Here is an 18,807-nt window from a genome sequence, read left to right on the forward strand (position 1 = left end):
ATGCCCACTGGGAGTTTTGGGCTCCCCTCTGGACCATATTCCAGGTATATGGACCACAGGATCCCTTGCACAATGGCCCCAGGCCCACTTCCAGGCCAGCCAGGGCCTCTACTTGAGGCCAACCTCTGAAGGGAAGACCAGAAAGCCTGTGTGCCCAGCCCTGAGCCTGGGGGCCGCTGTCTGCAGAGGGTCTAAGGAAAGGTTGCTTCTGCAGGACAGGTGGCCATGTGTGTGCGGGTAAGTCTCTGTAAGTTTGGGAGAGGGATGTGGGAAGGAAGAGGTGGGGGAGGACCGTGGGCCAGGTGCCGGGGGCTGAATTTCCCTGTTCAGACATTTTCTGCACGTGACTGTGAAGAATCTAAGGCTGTTCAATCAAGCCTGGCTCTCTGGGTTGTTTTGAAGCGTCAGAGCTGGGGGACGGCACACATTTCATTTAATGATTAGCCCGATCGGTAACTTTGAAACATTTATACATGGTATGTGGACCACCGTGAACGTTGCTTTGGGGCCCTACAAATGTTGGGGTCAGGCCAATAGCATCCAACCAACACGGGAGTTGAGTTGGGGACCCCCCGGCCTTGGGCAGCCACATTCTCAACCTTCTGATACTTAGGGAGGGTGAGTGGCGTGTGGATTCGCTCAAGCCGCCTTTTCCGTCCTCTTAAACAGAGAGTCGGCCCAACATACCCATCTCTGGGGAGTTACAAGTGATATGTGCTGAAGTCATTTTTGAAAATACGAACCAGGGATGCTCATTCAGGAGCAGGGCACAAAAGCAGGATTTCAGTCAAGGAGGTGGGTCTCGTTGGAAAGAGCTGGCCTCTCCTGTGTGATTGTCTGAAGTTTGTGTTCTTAGCCAAGCAGGGTTGCCATGGAAACCCTTTTTCAGGCCCCCTGGGCTGTATTCAGGTCCTTGTCACCCATGATGTCCAAATGTTTATTTGATGAAAAATTTTAATGTGCTCTAAGTATTCGGAGGCTGCTCCCTGCATAATTGCTGTCCATGTAAAAGGGCACAGTGTTCCCTGTGTTTCCAGTTCAAAGTGTAACTGTGCCTTTTTTCAGGAACAAGTTCAGCCACATGTTCAGAGACGTGGCCCCAAAACAGACGGTCAGAGTTCTTTTTCCTCTGCTTCTGGGTATTGTCCAGCTGGCCTCTGGAGTAAGGCCCTGGCTTCCGTGGGCTTTATTCAAGGTTTCCTTCTGGGAGAAGGGAGGACAGATTATAAAACGAGGGGGGTTTTTCCCAGCAGAAATATTTACTGCACATGTCAGGGATCATACTGGAATCTGTTCAGTCCCCAGTGCCGGCTTCAGGGTCGTTTCTGTAAGCATCATAGAAACCGAGAGAGGAAATAATGACTCTCCCTTGGAAGCACAAACTTGAGTGTAAATATTAAACTTTTGGTGAACTGGCAAAAATAAAGTGAATTCCCAGATCGTACAGAGCCTTCAGTCCATACCCCTGTGTGCGGGAAACCAGCTCTCAGAGGAGATCTATGAGCTTGAAAAATGAAGCCAAATGTGGCTTTGGACCCGGGACAGCTTTGCCCAAGGTCAAGTCCAGGTGTGTCTTCATTTGGATGGTGTTTAATGACACCAGTGCCTGATTCATTCATTATAATCTGAAAGAAACTTGACGATGCTACTAGCAGAGAGCTGGAAAATTGAGTGGAAGAGAACACACCTAAGAACAACAGAATTTCAAAATTTGAGGGTCAAACAAGATTTAAAAAAAAAGGAGACAAGGAGGGGAACAAAGAATGGGAAGTATGGCCTGATTTCTGTGGCAGGAAAGACTCTTTTGGTTTCGAGCAATAGGAAATCCAACACAAAATGGCTTAAGAGAGAAAAGGAGGGGTATGGCTAGATAAAATTAAAAGTCAGGTCTAGCTGAATCCAGGTACTCCAATTGCTGTCACTCTCTCGGGCTCTCAGCTCCGCCTTTCTCTGTGTTAACTCCATGCCCAGGCAAGCAGAATGATGGCCACCAGGAGAGTCAGACTTGACTTTTCAACCTCTCAGTACCTCCAGTGAAAAGAACCATTCTTTCTGCTGACCATTCAGACAAAATACTCGGACTGAATCCCTTTAGACCATTGTATTATGTATGTATTTATCAAGCCACCAATGTGTCCAAGACTGTTCAATGCTCTGGTTGCCTGGGTCAAATGCCTACCTCCAGAGCCAAGCAACACTCATAGACTAAATGTGGACTCAGTCCCCCGCACCCCCAGATTACATGGTTTTGTTAACAGAAGAAAAAGTAATAGATGCAGGGCTGGGAAAAGACAAGATGAAGACGGCCCAGCTTTAGCAAACAACTTAGCGCTCAGAGCATCAGTGCCCTACAGGGGCCACGACCTTGCTGACCTGTGAACCCAGCACTGGTCATAAATGACTCCTTATGTGTTTGCTTCCTCTGCTCGACCAGCACCTGGAGAACGGACACAGTTTTGAACAACTGCATCTCATTCACTGCTGGCCCTGTACACTCCACACACAGGCATTAAGAAAATGCTTGTGTGTCTGGAGAGAGGATTCAGAAGTTGCTGAACAGAAGTGAACATATATTTTGTCATTTCTTCTTGCCTTAGCTAACGTGTGTGTGGTTTCGATATCTTTTCTTTAAGAAAGTGGCAAATCCCTCTTGTCACTCTCCTTCTCTTCATCCCCACCACTCTGCTAGCCAAAGGTGCTAGAAAAAGATAACAAGATCTTGGATATGACATAAATACACGGGGTCTGGGGTGGATGGCTCTGAGATGTTGTTGGATCCGTCAAGTGGAAGTTCTGCACATCCTCCCCGGGGCAGCGCTGGAAAAGCTGATAGAGTTGCGTTCAGCCTTCACTGGAGCAGATAACAACCTCTCCAAACAGAGAGTAAATCAATAGCAGCTCAAGGCTGGGTTTTCCTGGTCCAGAGGCAGAAAGTGTGAATCATGTTCTCCTCTCTGATTCCCTTTTATGTCTCTGCAGACATCGGTGCAGAAGAACCAGCAAAGGAAACGGTGCATTTGGAGAGCAGTCCACCTGCCCCGTGGAGATGAGTATGTGTAAGGAGATAATGTCACTTACTGAACCAGCAGGACCCTGACACACATTTTATACCGTTTTTCTGCAGAAATCAAGATGGTATAAAATGGGGCTAACTTCTCAGGGTTTTCCTTTGCTAAATTTACACACACACACACACACACACACACACAACACACACACACACACACACACCAGCTTCCCAGCTAGCACAGCCTCTACAGTGCAACACAGTAACAAATAAGCAAAAGAAGAGACAGCAGTCCAGCAGCCAAAAGTAATACTTTAAGAGTAGCTTTCATTGGGGACTTCCCTGGTCGTCCAGTGGTTATGACTGTGCTTCCACTGCAGGGGTTTGATCCCTGATTGGGGAACTAAGATCCCGTATTTGGGATCTTTGTCCTGCAAAAAAATAAATAAATAAAGAGTAGCTTTCATTAAGATCAAGTTTCTTGGTCACAAGTATCAGAAGTTGGCTGTAGCTACTGAGCTCAGAAAAGCGTCCTGCAAGGCTGTTGGGGAGCTCACAGAACCCTGGGCAGGACAAGAGAAGCAGCACGGAAGCTGCAACTCCAAGCACCACGTCCAACATCACACGGCAGACCCAGCCAGACGCAGAAACTGACACTGCTATTGCTGGCCCGCCGAGCCCCAGAGAAGACCCTCAGCTGGTGCAGACCTCCCCGTCCCCTCGGGGATTCCACCTCTGCCCCAGGAACATGTCCCTACATCACTGAGAAAGGACTAGAGCTACTCACACCGCCAACAGCTAAACCTCGCTTCAGGCAAAAGGACCAACAAAAATGGCGGCGCTAGGCTGCGCTACGTTCACGATGCCCACGTTGGAACTCACGTTGCATCTGGGTGAATCTCATTGACTCAGCTCAAGTGCATGTCCACATGGGGAGAGGCAGCGCCTGGAGCCCTGGAGCATCTCTGTGTGTCCTTGCTGCAAGGATTACCATTCCCTGATTCGGAGCACTCTCAGTAGCTAGTCACACAGGCAACTGAGAGGGTCAGGGTGCCCGTGGAGGGACCAATGGGCAGCTGCTCAAGCCCCATGTGTGCTACTGAAGGCACCCTTGGCACCCGGCTGCGGTGTAGCCCACGGTGTGTGCAGCTTCCAGCTTTGTGGGATTTGGGCGGTAAACCCGGCACTCCGAGGCAGACATTCATGTTGCTCCCCATGCTGTGGCTGGTCAATTCCTTCCTGTCACCCATGACTCCAGAACCATTAAGTCTTTTTTTCTTCCAGTTTTTTTTTTATTTTATTTTTTATTTATTTTTTATTTTTTTTATGGCTGTGTTGGGTCTTCGTTTCTGTGCGAGGGCTTTCTCTAGTTGCGGCAAGCAGGGGCCACTCTTCATCGCGGCGCGTGGGCCTCTCACTGTCGCGGCCTCTCTTGTTGCAGAGCACAGGCTCCAGACGCGCAGGCTCAGTAGTTGTGGCGCACGGACTTAGTTGCTCTGCGGCATGTGGGATCTTCCCAGACCAGGGCTCGAACCCGTGTCCCCTGCGTTGGCAGGCAGATTCTCAAGCGCTGCACCACCGGAGAAGCCCCGATCTGATCTCTTTTTCTGTGAGTTTCTTTGTTTTTGACCATTAAGCCTTGTTGTCTACTTTTGGTGACCTCGGAGTTGTGGGAAACCAACCTGCTTTCCTGCCTCGTCATCAGCTTCGGGGTCTTGGTTCTGCTTATTCTCTGTGAGGTTGGGGTTCTTCCCTGACGGTCGGCACCCTGCAACAGGACGGGAGGTGGAGGGCCCAGAGGCTCAGACTCTGACTTCTCAAATGGGAAAATGAGACTCAAATATGAGAATTTCTCTGTGAGAGGCAGATTAAAGACATCCCCACCCTAAACCCTGGAACCTGAGAATATGCTACCTTCATGGCAAAAGGAGCTTTGCAGATGTGATTCAGTGGAGGACCTTGAGATGGGATGAGTATCCTGGATTATCCAGGTGGACCCAGTGTCATCACAGGGGTCCTTAACAGTCAAAGAGGGAGACAGATGTCACTCAGAGGAAGATGTGACGGCTGTCACAAGGCACAGAGAGATGCAACACTGCTGGCTTAGAAGGAGGAGGAGGGGCCGGAAACCAAGGAATGCCTCAGCCTCCCAAAGGTGGAAGAGAAGAAAACAGACCCTGCCCAGAGCTTCCAGAAGGAACCAGCCCGGCTGACACCTTGGTTTCTTAGCTCAGCAAAAGTCATTGCCGACTTCTGACCTACTGAACTGTAAAATAATGAATTTGTGTTTGTTTCAAGGCAGTTTCATTTGTGGTAATTTGTTACAGCAGCGATAGGAAACTAATACATTCCCTAAACGTACAAAGACTGTTCAAAAGATAATGAGCACGGAAAAAAAAAAAAAAAAAAAAAGACAGGAAAGAGGAGACACAGGACAACGCTGTGCAGGGTCTGAGGCGGACAGGACAGGGCAGTGACATTCTGGAAGGTGTCCTTGCCTTGTGTCCACTGAAAAAAAATACAAAACGTGAGAGTTGTGAGTTAAGTTTTATTTGGGGGCAACATGAGGATGATAGCCCAGGAGACAGCCTCTCAGGAGCTCCGAGGAACTGCTCCGCAGAGGTTGGGGGCCGGGGGTCAGTAGATAAGTGACTCTGGTGAGGGGGTGCGTGCAGGCGAGCACACATCTTGGCAGAAGGTGGCTGCGCGTCACGAGGAGCAGGTGTCTCCATTAATGATGTTAGTGCTTTTCTAGACATGAGGAAATACTAGAATTGGGCTCTTAACGTCTTCCCCTGAAAATCTCTAACTATCTGAAGACCTGTTCTGCCAGTTTTCCCCAGAGCACTGAGGGCCTCCTTCCTGATCTCCACCCAGAGCTCCTTTCAGGGGGTGTTGAAGGTCAGCGGCTGCAGTGGCCAGTGACTTCACCCTTGTAGACCAGATGGCGAGTGACCATTTTTGGTCACTTGCTGCAAAGGGAAATGTAAGAAGAGACCCAGGCAATGAAGACTCAGTTCGTCAAAACTCAGTCCGGGCTCTCGTCTCTGCTCCATCTCTGTATCCTTCTCCTTGGTAAAGCTCCTCTACGACCTCACGATGATGTAAATGGGTGTCTCTCTGCCGCAACCTCTCCTCTGAGCCCCAGAAACTAAAGTCCCCTGCACTTGGCCCTTTTCCTTTCCAACCATCCTGGGAACTTGGCTGGAAAAAGTAGAACTCTCCTGAAATGGAAGACGATGGGGGTGAAAAACAACAAAAATTCCTTATTCGGAGGTAGGGGTGAGAGTCGTGATCTGAAAGCTTTGAAATACATTTTGCCTTTGCTTTATGGAATTGAAAAAAGTGGTAAAAAAAGATTATTGGGGCTTCCCTGGTGGCGCAGTGGTTGAGAGTCCACCTGCCGATGCAGAGGACACGGGTTCGTGCCCCGGTCCGGGAAGATCCCACATGCCGCGGAGCGGCTGGGCCCGTGAGCCATGGCCGCTGAGCCTGCGCGTCCGGAGCCTGTGCTCTGCAACGGGAGAGGCCACAACAGTGAGAGGCCCGCGTACCGCAAAAAAAAAAAAAAAAAAAAGATGACAACATGGTGATATGGCCGGTATAGTCCCTGCACTGCTTGTGCTCTCGTAAACGCACAGGTTTTTGCTGGTCCAAAGGGATCGGACCCACTTGGAGGGCAACTTAGGAACAGCTCCAAGGGTGAAAGCGCAGGGGGTTCTTTCCGGGGTGGTGAAAATGTGCATGGATTATGGCAATGATGGCACAATTCTGCGAATATACCAAAAACTGTATTGACTCTCAGTTCTACTCTAAAAAGTATAAAAAGGCATTCGAACATGCGTAGCCCTCCTCCACTCTTCTGTACCACAGAACACAGAATATAGTTTGGCTACTTTATCTGGGTTCCCAAGAGTGGGATATTCACTAACACCATTTTCAGCGCATGGGAGAAAAGTTCATTTATTACATACAATGGATGCCTTAGGCCAGGCAGAAGGTGTAATTCTCATGGAAACCCTAGTGGAGAAAGTGGTGGGTATCTGAAACGCTGGAGACGGCCTAGAAGTTTCACCAAAGGGATAATGGTTGAATCAATCCATTTGTCTAATGCACTAGCCTGCAGCTATTAAAACAGAATAACATAGATGCAGATAGACTGACATACAGATATTTCCATGATCAACAGCTAAATTTAAAAGAAAATTGCACCATAATGTGATACCGCTTCACACCCACTAGAATGACATTTATTTAAAAAGACAGATTAAAAGAAGTCTTGGCAAGGTGGTAGAGAGATTGGAACACATACACTGCTAATAGGAATGTAAACTCTGACAGCCGCTTTGGAAAACAGTCTGACAGTTCCTCAAATGCTCAGACGTAGAGCTACCATATGACCCAGCAATTCTACTCCTAGGTATACACCCAATGGAAAGGAAAACATATGTCCTCTTAAAAATGTGTACATGAATGTTCATAGCAAACGTTTTTCATAATAGCCAAATGTGTTTACAAAGTGTAAATTACCCAAGTGTCCATCCACTGATGAAGGAACAAAAAGTGGTGTAACCATACAATGGAATATTACTCACCCATAAAAAAGGAACGGAGGGCTAAAACCTGCTATCACACGTGTGAATCCTGAAAACGTGGTGCTGAGGGAAAGAAACCAGGAACGGGGACTTCCCTGGCAGTCCAGTGGTTAGAACTCTGCACTTCCACTGGAGGGGGCAAGGGCTCGATCCCTGGTCAGGGAACTAAGATCCTTCATGCCACGCAGTGTGGCCAAAAAATGAAAAATTAAAAAAAAAAAGAAACCAGGTGCAAGAGGTCACATAGGGTGTGATTCCATTTCCATGAAATGTCCCGCGTGGGCAAATCCACAGAGACAGAGTGCGGGCTAGTAGTCGTCAGGGCCCTGGGAGAGGGGCGCAGGGAGTGGCTGCTGCTGATTACAAGGTGTCTTTCCTGGGTGGTGAAAATGGGCATGGATTACGGTGCTGGTTGCACAACTCTGTAAACACACTAAAAGCCATCAAATTGTACTCTTTAAATGGATTCACTGTATGATATATGAAGTATATCTCGATAAAGCAAGCAACAAAGTTGCAGGGGAGGGACTTCCCTGGCATTTGCCGCAAGTGGCAAAACTTCACTCTTTTTTATGTCTGAGTAGTATTCCATTGTGTGTGTGTATACACACACACACACACACACACACACACACACACACACACACCCCCCACATCTTCTTTATCCATTCATCTGTCGATGGACATTTAGTTTGCTTCCACGTCTTGGGTATTGTAAATAGCACTGCAGTGAACAGTGGGGTGCGTGTGTCTTTTCGAATTAGAGTTTAGGTCTTTTCCAGATATATGGCCAGGAGAGGGACTGCTGGATTATATGGTAGCTCTATTTTTAGATTTTTTAAGGAACCTCCATACTGTTTAGAAAGATTTTTTAAAAGACAAATAACAACATCAAGATTATAATTTAATTTTAGCCCAAGTAATCGTCATAATCTGTATACAGCTAAAGCATGCAAAGGAGGTTATAATCTGTACTAGTCATTGTCTCTTGATGGGCTAGGGTGAGACGTGGCAAGGTACTCTCATTTTCTACTTTATATATGTTTTCATTTGAATTTTTACAGCAAGCAGGTACTGTCTGAGAACAAAAAAATTGAGATGGGGATTTGTTTTTCATTTAATTTTTATTTTATATGGAAGTATAGTTGATTTACAATGTTGTGTTGTTCTAGGTGTCCAGCAAAGTGATTCAGTTATATATATACTCATATCCATTCTTTTTTGCACATTCTTTTCCCATATAAGCTATGACAGGATATTGAGTAGACTTCCTCGTGCTATACAGTGGGTTCTTGTTTGTTATCTATTTATATATATAGTAGTATCTGTGTGCATCTGTTAATCCCAAATTCCTAGTTTATCCCTCTCACCCACCTTTCTGATAGGGGATGTTTTTAACTGCACAGATAAAACCAGTAGCATCCCAGCTGCTGGTCTTCCTGTGCTGTGTGTCCTCAGCTGGGCCACATGCGTCCGAAGCACCTTGCAGAGCTCACGAACCATCTCCTCTCCACCGCTTCCTTCACAGTGGCGTCGATCCTGAACAGAATTTTGATTGTGGTGAATCGTCCGCCGTTCGCCCAAATACCGCATCACCGTCTTTCTTCTATGCGCATCACCGTGTTTCTTCTTTGCGACGTGTCCTTTCGCCCTAGCCCCTAAAAGTCCTTCTCAGAGGTATGAGCCAGGCACCTCGGTTATAAATTCATCTGGTAAGTCACAGCACACGTGACCCGTCAGCACCGGAACGCCAAATGGTTCTCCAGGGGTCTGAAAATTATGATTCTCTCCACATGTCCGCCCTTCAACAAACCAGCATCCGTACAGACAGGCTCCGACCTTCACAAGTTTGCTGAATGCCAGGGAGGGTCGGGAATATTCCTCGGGCTGACACAGAGCCCAGGGCCCTGATGCTGGCTCAGACGTGATTACATCTTGCAGCCAGCATCTTATCCAGGTGATTTGCCGCTGGACTTCTTACTCTTCCCCAGCCTGATAAAACGATGCCGAAAGAGCCTTTTCCAATCCCACGGGGGAAAACAGATCTCAGCTGGACCCACCACCGACAGCGAGTTTTGAAAATGAAGCACATTTTTTTCCTTTAAATGAAAGACTTTGTCAAGGTTTATGGTGAAGCAGGTCTAAATAACCTTGTAATTCATTCTCATCAGGGCCCTGGAGTTAAAGTCAATGCGTGAGTAGCCAGGGAGGAATGTGGGGTCTCCATCATTCCCAGGAACGGACATTTAGATGGAAAGTGGTAAGCGGAGCTGGGGAACATTTTGCACCCAAGGCAAAAGTCGTCTCATTACCAGGTAAGGAAATTTCCCTTGTCTTCCATTATCAATTTTGTCAATGTTGCCAGAAGCAAGAGAAGAGATTTTTGTTGTGGTTCTTATCCAACTCTAAAGAGCACATTTGCTCTGTTGAAGACTGGAACCGAAAGGGATGAGGCTTGAGGGGGAAACAGCTGCCCCTCGGGTTTGGTGGGACGGGCAGGGTGGCCTAATCGGGATCGAGGTCCTTCCTCTGCCACCACGTGACAACGACATCCCGAGATGCGGCCTGGCTCGGACAAGCTTATCACTCAGCGCTCTCCCCGGCCCTTTAAATATTCACTCCACATTTTAAAAACTTCCCTGTTAATCCATGCATTCAGTTAAGGACTGTTCTGTGTGTGGGAGCTCATTTCTAGGCAACGAGGGCGCTACAATTAAGAAGACAAAAGCAAACCCCCTGAAGTCATGCATCTTATATTTTCCTGGAGAAAGACAGCGGATAAAGAAGCAACTAAGTAATACCCTTAATAAAAAGTTATATTGTTAGCTATGCTAACGATGTGCAGGAAGTTTGAAAACATTATGTCAAGTGAACGAAGCCAGGCACAGAAAGCAACGCATTAAATGACTCCACTTACATGAAATGTCCCAGAAGAGGCAAGTCCATAGACACAGAGAGTACATTGTGCAGCCAGGGGCTGGGGAAGGGGAAACGGGGGGACCGCTGGTGGGTGCTTTCTCTGATGATGAGAATGCTCTAAAGTTGACGTGAGGATGGAGGCACACGTCTATGAATATAAGGAAAACCACTGAGCTGTGTATTTTCAAAAGGTAACGTGGGATATATGATATATGATATGATATATGATATATATGATATATATATCATATGATATATATATATATGATATCATATGATATATATGATGCCTGCTGTATGTTTTTGCTGAGTAAACGCTGCCCCGGGACAATGTGACTTAGTAACTGCCTATTGCTGATCCTGAGTTCATGGGTCAGCTGGGGGGATTCGGCTGACCTTGGCTGGTTGCTCGCGGGTCTGTGGTCCGCTGGAAAGATGGCCGAGGACTGGTGATGGCCTCACTCACGTGTCTGCTCATTGGCTTACTGTCGGCTGGGCGAGGGGACATGAGTGGACCATGCGTCACCTTCCACCGGACTGGTCTGGGCTTGTGCCCATGGTGCCTGCAGGATGCTGAGGGATGGTGTTTGAGGCTTCCGGAGACCTTGGAAGTGACACAGCATCACTTCCGCCACATCCTGCGAACCAAGGCAAGTCCCCGAAACAGCCCCGAATCAAGAGTCTAGACCCTTGTTTTAACAGCTCTAGTAGGATATCATTCACACACCATCTAATTCACTCCTGTGAAGTGTACATTTCAATGGCTTTTAGTGTATTCACAGTTCCGCATCCACCACCATGATCGCCTTTAGGACATCCTTACTACCCCCCAAAGGAAACTCTTCACCCTTTAACCTCACCCCCTAACCCTCCGATCCCCACCCCAGCCCTGAGCCATGACTCCTTTCTGTCTCTGTGGATTTGCTTGTTCTGAATATTTCATACAAATGGAATCATACAGTACATGGCCTTCTGTGTCACATTTCTTTCACTTACACGTTTCCAAGGTTCATCTGTGTGGTAGCCTGCATCCCTACTTCAATCTTTTAATTGCTCAACAATATTCCATTATATGGAGGCCCCATATTTAACAGTTACAGACTCCTAGAATATTCTCCACTTCTTTATGGGGGAGTGGCAGAGTCACACTGCAAGGAACACGGATGCAGGATGGGGGAGAATGGAGCCCATTTTTGCCAATAATCTACCCGGCAGCATACATCAGTCCACATAATTTGGAGAGTGATTCAGCTGAATCTGGGTGAAGTCTGTGTTCCCTTTGCGGCAGACGTGGGTTCCCCGCTCAGCAGTGAGTCCTGCTTCTTTTGTTTGCATCGCTCTTGTACAAGTGACAATAAGCCCAGTCTCAGGGGATGAATCATGATTGACCCAAGCCAAGCACGGCAATCCCATTCCTTTTGTCAAAAACTAGTCCAAGGTAGACGTGTGACACCCTCTGGCCAATAACAATGAAGTGGAGTCCGCTGGGGGTCTCAGAGAAAGAGCTTCTTCCCTCGTAAAGCAAGAGCTCAGCGCAAGGCCTCTTGGCCTATTTCCCCAAGATCTTTAAGGGTCATTTTGGCCCTGTGTGATTTCTGCCCTTTGCACTGTCTACAGAACTCTCGTCACGTGTACTGGATTGAATATCACGCCTCCCCCCAAATTCGTGTCCACCTGGAACCTGAAAATGTGACCTTATGTGGAAATGGGATCTTAGAGATGGAATCACAATAGGATGAGGTCATTCTAGTCTGGGGTGATCACTAATCCAATGACTGATGTCCTTATAAGAAGAGGGAAGTTCAGACACAGGGGGACAGGGGAGAACACCACGGAGTGAGGACGGCAGAGATTAGCGCGTTGTGTCTACACACCGAGGACTGCCAGCCTCAGGCTGCTAGGAGCCAACCCTGCCACCGCCTCGACTGGACGTCCAGCCTCCAGACTGAGAGGGAGCGAATTTCTGTTGTTTTAAGCCACTCCGTTGCGATACTTTGTTATGGCAGCCCTACAAAAGTCATGCACCACGAGTTCCAGAATTTTTAAAAAATGGACAAATTCCTTACAGCCAACCACAGGGACAGGAAGTGGGAGCCTGTCTGGGGACTAGAGGTGGAGGCGGGAGGTGGAACGGGAGAGGAGACGGCACTCAGGGCTCCGGACGAGGCTTGCATCACACACTCGCATCCTCACTTTCAAGCCCTCCGTGCCCAGAGCATCCCTTGCTCCCAAGCTCAGCTCACCTGGGATGGGACAGGGTGTTTCTCTGCCAGCAAACAAGTGACCTTCGTCGTGATGACTAGAGTAAAAGCCTCTGGCGTGCTCCACTCCCCTCCTCTTGATCGTAGGAAAGAAAATATACAGTTTCTCATTTTAAAGGATTATGGGCCGTGGATGCCCGCTTTCCATGTGTTAGGAGCACATAAAAATGTTGGAGCAATGTAAGTGAATAACTTGAGGTCTGCATACAATAAAGTAATTTTATTTTCTATTATAAAGCAGTTTGGCTTGAGGTGACAAAAAGATGTTGATATTTGGGAGGACTGGAGTTTCTCCTTCGGTCAAGGACAAGGGTTGGTCTCTGGGAAGTCATTTAATTACCTACGACTGAGGCTCTGGACTGATTCTTCAAGTAAGAACTTGGATGAGTTTGGACATCCCAGGGAATGGTACCTGTGTGTCATTATTATCATATGATACCCTGAGATTGTGTCTCCAGGGTCGCCACTTAGTTGATCTGTGCATGTGTATGCGCACACACACACACAAACACCTCACAGACACGCCTCCCCACATGCAGATGCATACACACAAACACATGCATGTGAACTCACATGCACACACGTAGACACGCAAAGACATGTGCACACACAGATACATGTGCACATGCATATATACACAAATACACACGTGCGCACATGCACACACACACACACAAACCTGACATTCATGGTCCCTGCACACACACATATAGATGCAGACACACATGAACACATACACACACATGAACAGTCATGAACACACTCAGATACGCACACTGACACACGTGCACACATACACACACCGCTCTCCCTACCTGACCACAGTCCCCCCGATCTCACCCCCAGTAGGCGTGTTCAGTCTGCTGTGGTGTGGTGGTCTCCTTGGGGTCTGATACTGGGGGTCCCAGGAAAACGTGGACCTCCTGAGGCCCTGCTGCTTCCCTGCTGACTGTGTGGACAACCTCTTAGGGAAGGATCATGAGATGAAACTCCTAGATCCTGACAAACCATGTGGATCCTGTCCCCACCCCTTGCCCTTCTTCCCCGAGCCCTGCCACCCAGGGAACTGTTGCAGGCAGGGACCCTGATTGCAGGGCTAGTAATCTGAGGAACAGAGGAATCACCACGACAGCAGCCGCTGCCCACAGGTGCCGAGAGGTCCGCGGAGAATGTGCTGCTCTGCTTCCCATCAGAGTGGGCCTGGGAGAGGGAGCCCTTCACCTCCCGGGGTAATCAATGCTCTCTTTTCCACTACTGTCTCTTCCTAACACGAGGGGTCCCTCAGAACACTGCCTTCTTCTGTTGAGGCGATGCTCACGTTGCAACATGACAACGCAGTGATGTTCAGTACATTCACGTCCTTGTGCCGCCATCACCTCCAGAGCGATTCCATCCCATGAAAGAGAAACGCTGTGCCCACCAGCCCTCGCTCCCTATCCCTCCCTTCTCAGCCCCTGGCACCCAGCAGCCTGCTTCCTGTCCCTACGGCAGACCTTTCCCGTAAAGGGGATCTTACGGTTCGTGGCCCTCCGTGTCTGGCTTCTTCCGCTTAACGTCACTTCTTGAAGCTCAGGCATGTCGAAGCTCGTATCCGTACTTCAATCCTTTTACGGCTGAGCACTATTCCAGTGTACGGATAGATCACATTGTTTCCATTCATGCACTGATGGGCATTGGGGCTATTTTCACCTTTTGGCTGTTGTGAATAGAGCTGTCTTGAATAGTTGTGTAAACGTTTTCTGTTTGAACACCTGTTTTCCATTCTTTTAGGTAGGAGCCCAGGAATGGAATTGGTGGGTCATATGGTCATTCTGTTTAACTTTTTGAGGGCCTGACAAACTGTTTCAGCCTTTTTATTTAGCTTAAACTTTTAAAATAATTAAATCTAACACAAATACAGAAAGCTAAAAAGACAGAAAAAATTTCAATTTATTATTTAAATTATATTATATAAATTATTACATTAATAAGTAATTAATACACAATTATAAGATGAACAGCCTGGTAACTAGCTGGCATATAACTGGTATACCATCCAACCCAGAAGCCCCCCGTGTATGCCCCCCACAATTATAATTCCACCTGTTCCTTAAGAGTAGCTACTATCTTGACATTTATGCATCGTTTTTTTTTTAAATTTTTATTTATTTTTTACGTATATATTTTTGTATTTATATATATATTTTTTGATGTGGACCATTTTTTTTTTTTTTTTTTTTTTTGCTGTACTCGGGCCTCTCACTGCTGTGGCCTCTCCCGTTGCGAAGCACAGGCTCCGGACGTGCAGGCTCAGCGGCCATGGCTCACGGGCCCAGCCGCTCCGCAGCATGCGGGATCTTCCCGGACCGGGGCACGAACCCGCATCCCCTGCATCGGCAGGCGGACTCCCAACCACTGCGCCACCAGGGAAGCCCCCTATGCATCATTTTTAAAGTCAGTGAACACTATAGCTTGGTGATCTTTTCAATCACAAACATAAAGTTATTCCATTTAGTAGCTGCGTAACATCACACTGTGACGATGAGCTACCGTTTATCTAACCAATCTCTGTCCTTGAACATGTGGATTGTCTCCAGGGCTTTGCTATGACCTTCAGAGGACTCCTCGTCCCTCTAAGACCCTTGGGTCCCCTTCTGTGAAATGAGAGATGGGGAAGTCAGGAAAAGCATTTGGCAAAGTGTAAGGCACCATGTAAACACAGGACCAGAGCCTATGCTAGACCCTGATAGAACCCTAGGTGTCCAGGGAATGAACGTAGAGTGGAATGCAGTCATTAGGGGGCACCTTGCAAAGTCTGTGCAGAAAGCTGAATTCTCCTAAATAACCACACCAGTCTCCCCATCCCACCTGTTCTTAGAATGTGACAGAGGCTCCTTTCCCGGGGAGATGGTCTAAGTTCCTCCTCTTGTATCTTGGTGGGACCCAATGGTTGCTCCACCGATAGCATATGGCAGAAGTGATGCTACGTGACTTCCAATCGAGGTCTTAAAAAGAATACAGTTCCTGGGCTTCCCTGGTGGCGCAGTGGTTGAGAGTCCGCCTGCCGATGCGGGGGACGCGGGTTCGTGCCCCGGTCCGGGAAGATCCCGCATGCCGCGGAGCGGCTGGGTCCGTGAGCCATGGCCGCTGAGCCTGCGCGTCCGGAGCCTGTGCTCCGCAACGGGAGAGGCCACGACAGTGAGAGGCCTGCGTACTGCAAAAAAAAAAAAAAAAAAAAAAAAGAATACAGTTCCTGCTTGGCTCTCTCTGGGAAATGCTCACTCCAGGGGAAGTACAATCGCTTCGCCATGCTGTAAGGAAGCCCAAATTGATGCACATGGATTGACCCAAGCAAGATTTACACGGAGAGACCACATAGAAAGACCACATGATACACCCACGAGGAGAGAGTCACACGGGGCCTTACCTGACTTCCCTCTAGCTGGAATGGCTTCATATTCTCATTCCCAAACCAACCCTGTTGAGCAAAACGGGATTCTCATGACTGGTTTAGGGAGGCCTACGGCTCTGTGGGGGGATGGGCATTCACCCAGTAATGACAGGTTCTTTTCGCAAGAAGGAAGGCCGGCGAATGCTTTAAGGAGGCTCCTTCAGTATCTGCTGGAGGGGAGCGGAGGGGTGGCCGAGTGCAGGTAGAGCTGAGCTGGTCTTTGAAGGATAAGATGAAACATGGAGAAAAGAAAACATCCTAGGAGAACTATGTAGTAGTGGGTTCTGCTGAGACTTTTTAAGCCTAAAAAACTCCTAAACCTTCCTTCCAGAGCTGTGACCTTCAACTCTTTTCCCTATCCAGCATTTTAAGATATTTGTCCGTGTTCAGCATTTTACCACCTGGGTCAGAGGTCCGCAGACTTCTTAGCTGTTTAACTTAAGTGCCCACAGAGTGGTACTTTCTTTTTCTTTTTTTAAATTTGATTTTGTTTAAATTAATTAATTTATTTACTTTTGGTGCACGGGCTTAGCCACTCCGCGGCATGTGGGATCTTCCCGGACCAGGGCTCGAACCTGCGTCCCCTGCATCGGCAGGCGGATTCCTAACCCCTGCGCCACCAGGGAGGCCCAAGAGTGGCACTTTCTTATCGATTAGCGCTCTCAGCAGGGCTGCGGAATGTGTGAACCAGATTGAATTTCCCATCAGCCTTGAGCATCCCCTTAGTGGCAACCCGCTCCCAGGGAGAGAAATCGATGGAGAGGTAATTAAGGATCATGTAGTATCAGGGAAATAATTACGGCGGGGGAGGAGGGCCCCAGACAGTAGTTCTCAGATGTTGTGTCTTGCCAGGTAATTCATCAGCAAACAAAGACGAGAAGATTCCTTTGTGGGAAGGAAGAAAAGTGCTCTCGATATGGCAATCAAAGGAATTAGAGATGGCAACGGAGGCGTCATTATTCCAGGACAGAAACTGCCCTTCGTCACAGAAGGTGCTCAGGAAACCTCATGGGCTTCGCTTGCTCTGAGTGTAGCAGCGTGGGGTGGGATTTAGAAATATCGAATATCGGTAGAAAACAATCTACTATGTGTGAAGCACATTTCACATGGAATCCAGGGAGCAGCTGAGCCACTGTCCTCCAGAACGAAGGTTAAGTTTGACCCCAATCCTTTTTCATAACCATAAAAGTTTAATCCATCATTTCAGCAAGTTCTTCATCAGTCAGCCCCCAACATCCCTGACCTGCAGCTCTGGCCCTTCCCTAGAGCAGGCCACTCACGATGAACATCTTGGATTCCATCCACGCCTGAACAATTTACTCTTATAGCAGCAAATCTCCAGGTCCTGGTGGCTTAGTGCAGCCCAGGTTGGTTTCTTATCACACTCTCATCCAAGGCAGGACGGGAAGCCTCCTGTGGACACACTCTACAGAGCATGTGACCTCCAAGATCATCACGGCAAAAGATGAGTGTGGTCACCTGGATACGGGGCCCCCCAGGGATGTAGACATCGAATCCCAGAAACCCCTGATTACGTTTCTCTACGTGGCAAAAAGGACTTTGCAGATGTGACTGGATTTAGCATCATTCTTGGGGATATTATGCTGTATAATGAGGATAAATCTAACCACCGGGGTCCTTATAAAATGGAGGCAGAGGAGACAGATGGCCTGAGAGGGGTGTCAGAGAGGAGATGGACCACAGAAGCAGAGATCAGAATGAGGTGTCCATGAACCAAGGAACGCCAGCAGCCTCTGGGGGCAAGGGACAGATTCTCCCCTGGGGCCCCCGGAAGGAACCAGCCCTTGCTGTCACCATGTATCAGTTTGTTACGGCTGCATACGTGTTACCACACACACACAGAGGGAAGACGACGTAAGGACACATGGAGAAGATGGCTGTCTACAAGCCAAGGAGAGAGACCTGGGCAGGCTCTCCCTCACAGCCCTCAGAAGACATCAGCCCCGCCGAGACCTTGACTTTGGACTTGGAGCCTCCAGAATTTCTAGCCCGTAAATTTCCGTAGTTGAAGCCACTCCACTTTTTGCCACTTCTGTATTCTCTCGTCAAGGAGGCTTATTCCAAAACTAACCGCTGATACGAGCCCTTACAAATGTAATCCTTTAACCAAAGGTCTGGTAGTTGAAAACCCTTTAGGATTGTGGACTCTGAATTGGGAACGGCTAGGCAGTTTTTCAGTCAGGGATCGCCGATCCCCAAAGAGGCCCTGCCAGAGAGAATCAAAATATGGGTTCCACTGACATTCAGTCATAGGCACCTTTCTTCTCTTTTCCCACTCAGGATATCTGGAGACACTTGGCGCGAGTGTCAAAGTGTTTACCACCATCTCAGTATGCTACATGGGCCCAAAGGGGCTGCAGACTCTGGCTCCCTTGCAGTAAACCATGGCTGTGGGGCTGGGTTTCAGCCCACAAAAGGTTAAACCCACATTAAAGCTCTGTGCAGAATTCTGATGGCTGAAAAGACGCTGAGAACTCAGAAGAGGAACAAACCATGAGACAGAAGGAGTCTGGGTTCCTGAATAAATGAGTGATGCAAAGACACACATACAAAAACCTGTATTGAATGATGACG

At 48.1% G+C, this 18,807-nt stretch overlaps 1 protein-coding gene across 8 annotated transcripts in view; it reads right to left on the minus strand.

The window, feature by feature from the left end:
- Positions 1-18,807, minus strand: part of SLC15A4 (solute carrier family 15 member 4) — a 118,955-nt gene that overhangs the window by 48,104 nt on the left and 52,044 nt on the right. The window contains exon 8 of one of the 8 annotated variants that reach the window (XM_049697916.1): positions 4,567-4,775. The exons of 5 other annotated variants lie outside the window; for them this stretch is intronic. In XM_049697916.1, the coding sequence (XP_049553873.1) occupies positions 4,654-4,775 (122 nt within the window). In that variant the 3' untranslated portion in view covers positions 4,567-4,653. Of the gene's footprint in view, positions 1-4,566; positions 4,776-7,229; positions 7,979-8,477; positions 9,142-18,807 lie in introns of those variants that run through there. 2 more of the 8 variants (XM_033440669.2, XM_033440673.2) reach the window with 2 other exon arrangements.

This window comes from Orcinus orca, chromosome 15 (assembly GCF_937001465.1).
Source record: "Orcinus orca chromosome 15, mOrcOrc1.1, whole genome shotgun sequence".
Lineage (NCBI taxonomy): Eukaryota > Metazoa > Chordata > Mammalia > Artiodactyla > Delphinidae > Orcinus > Orcinus orca.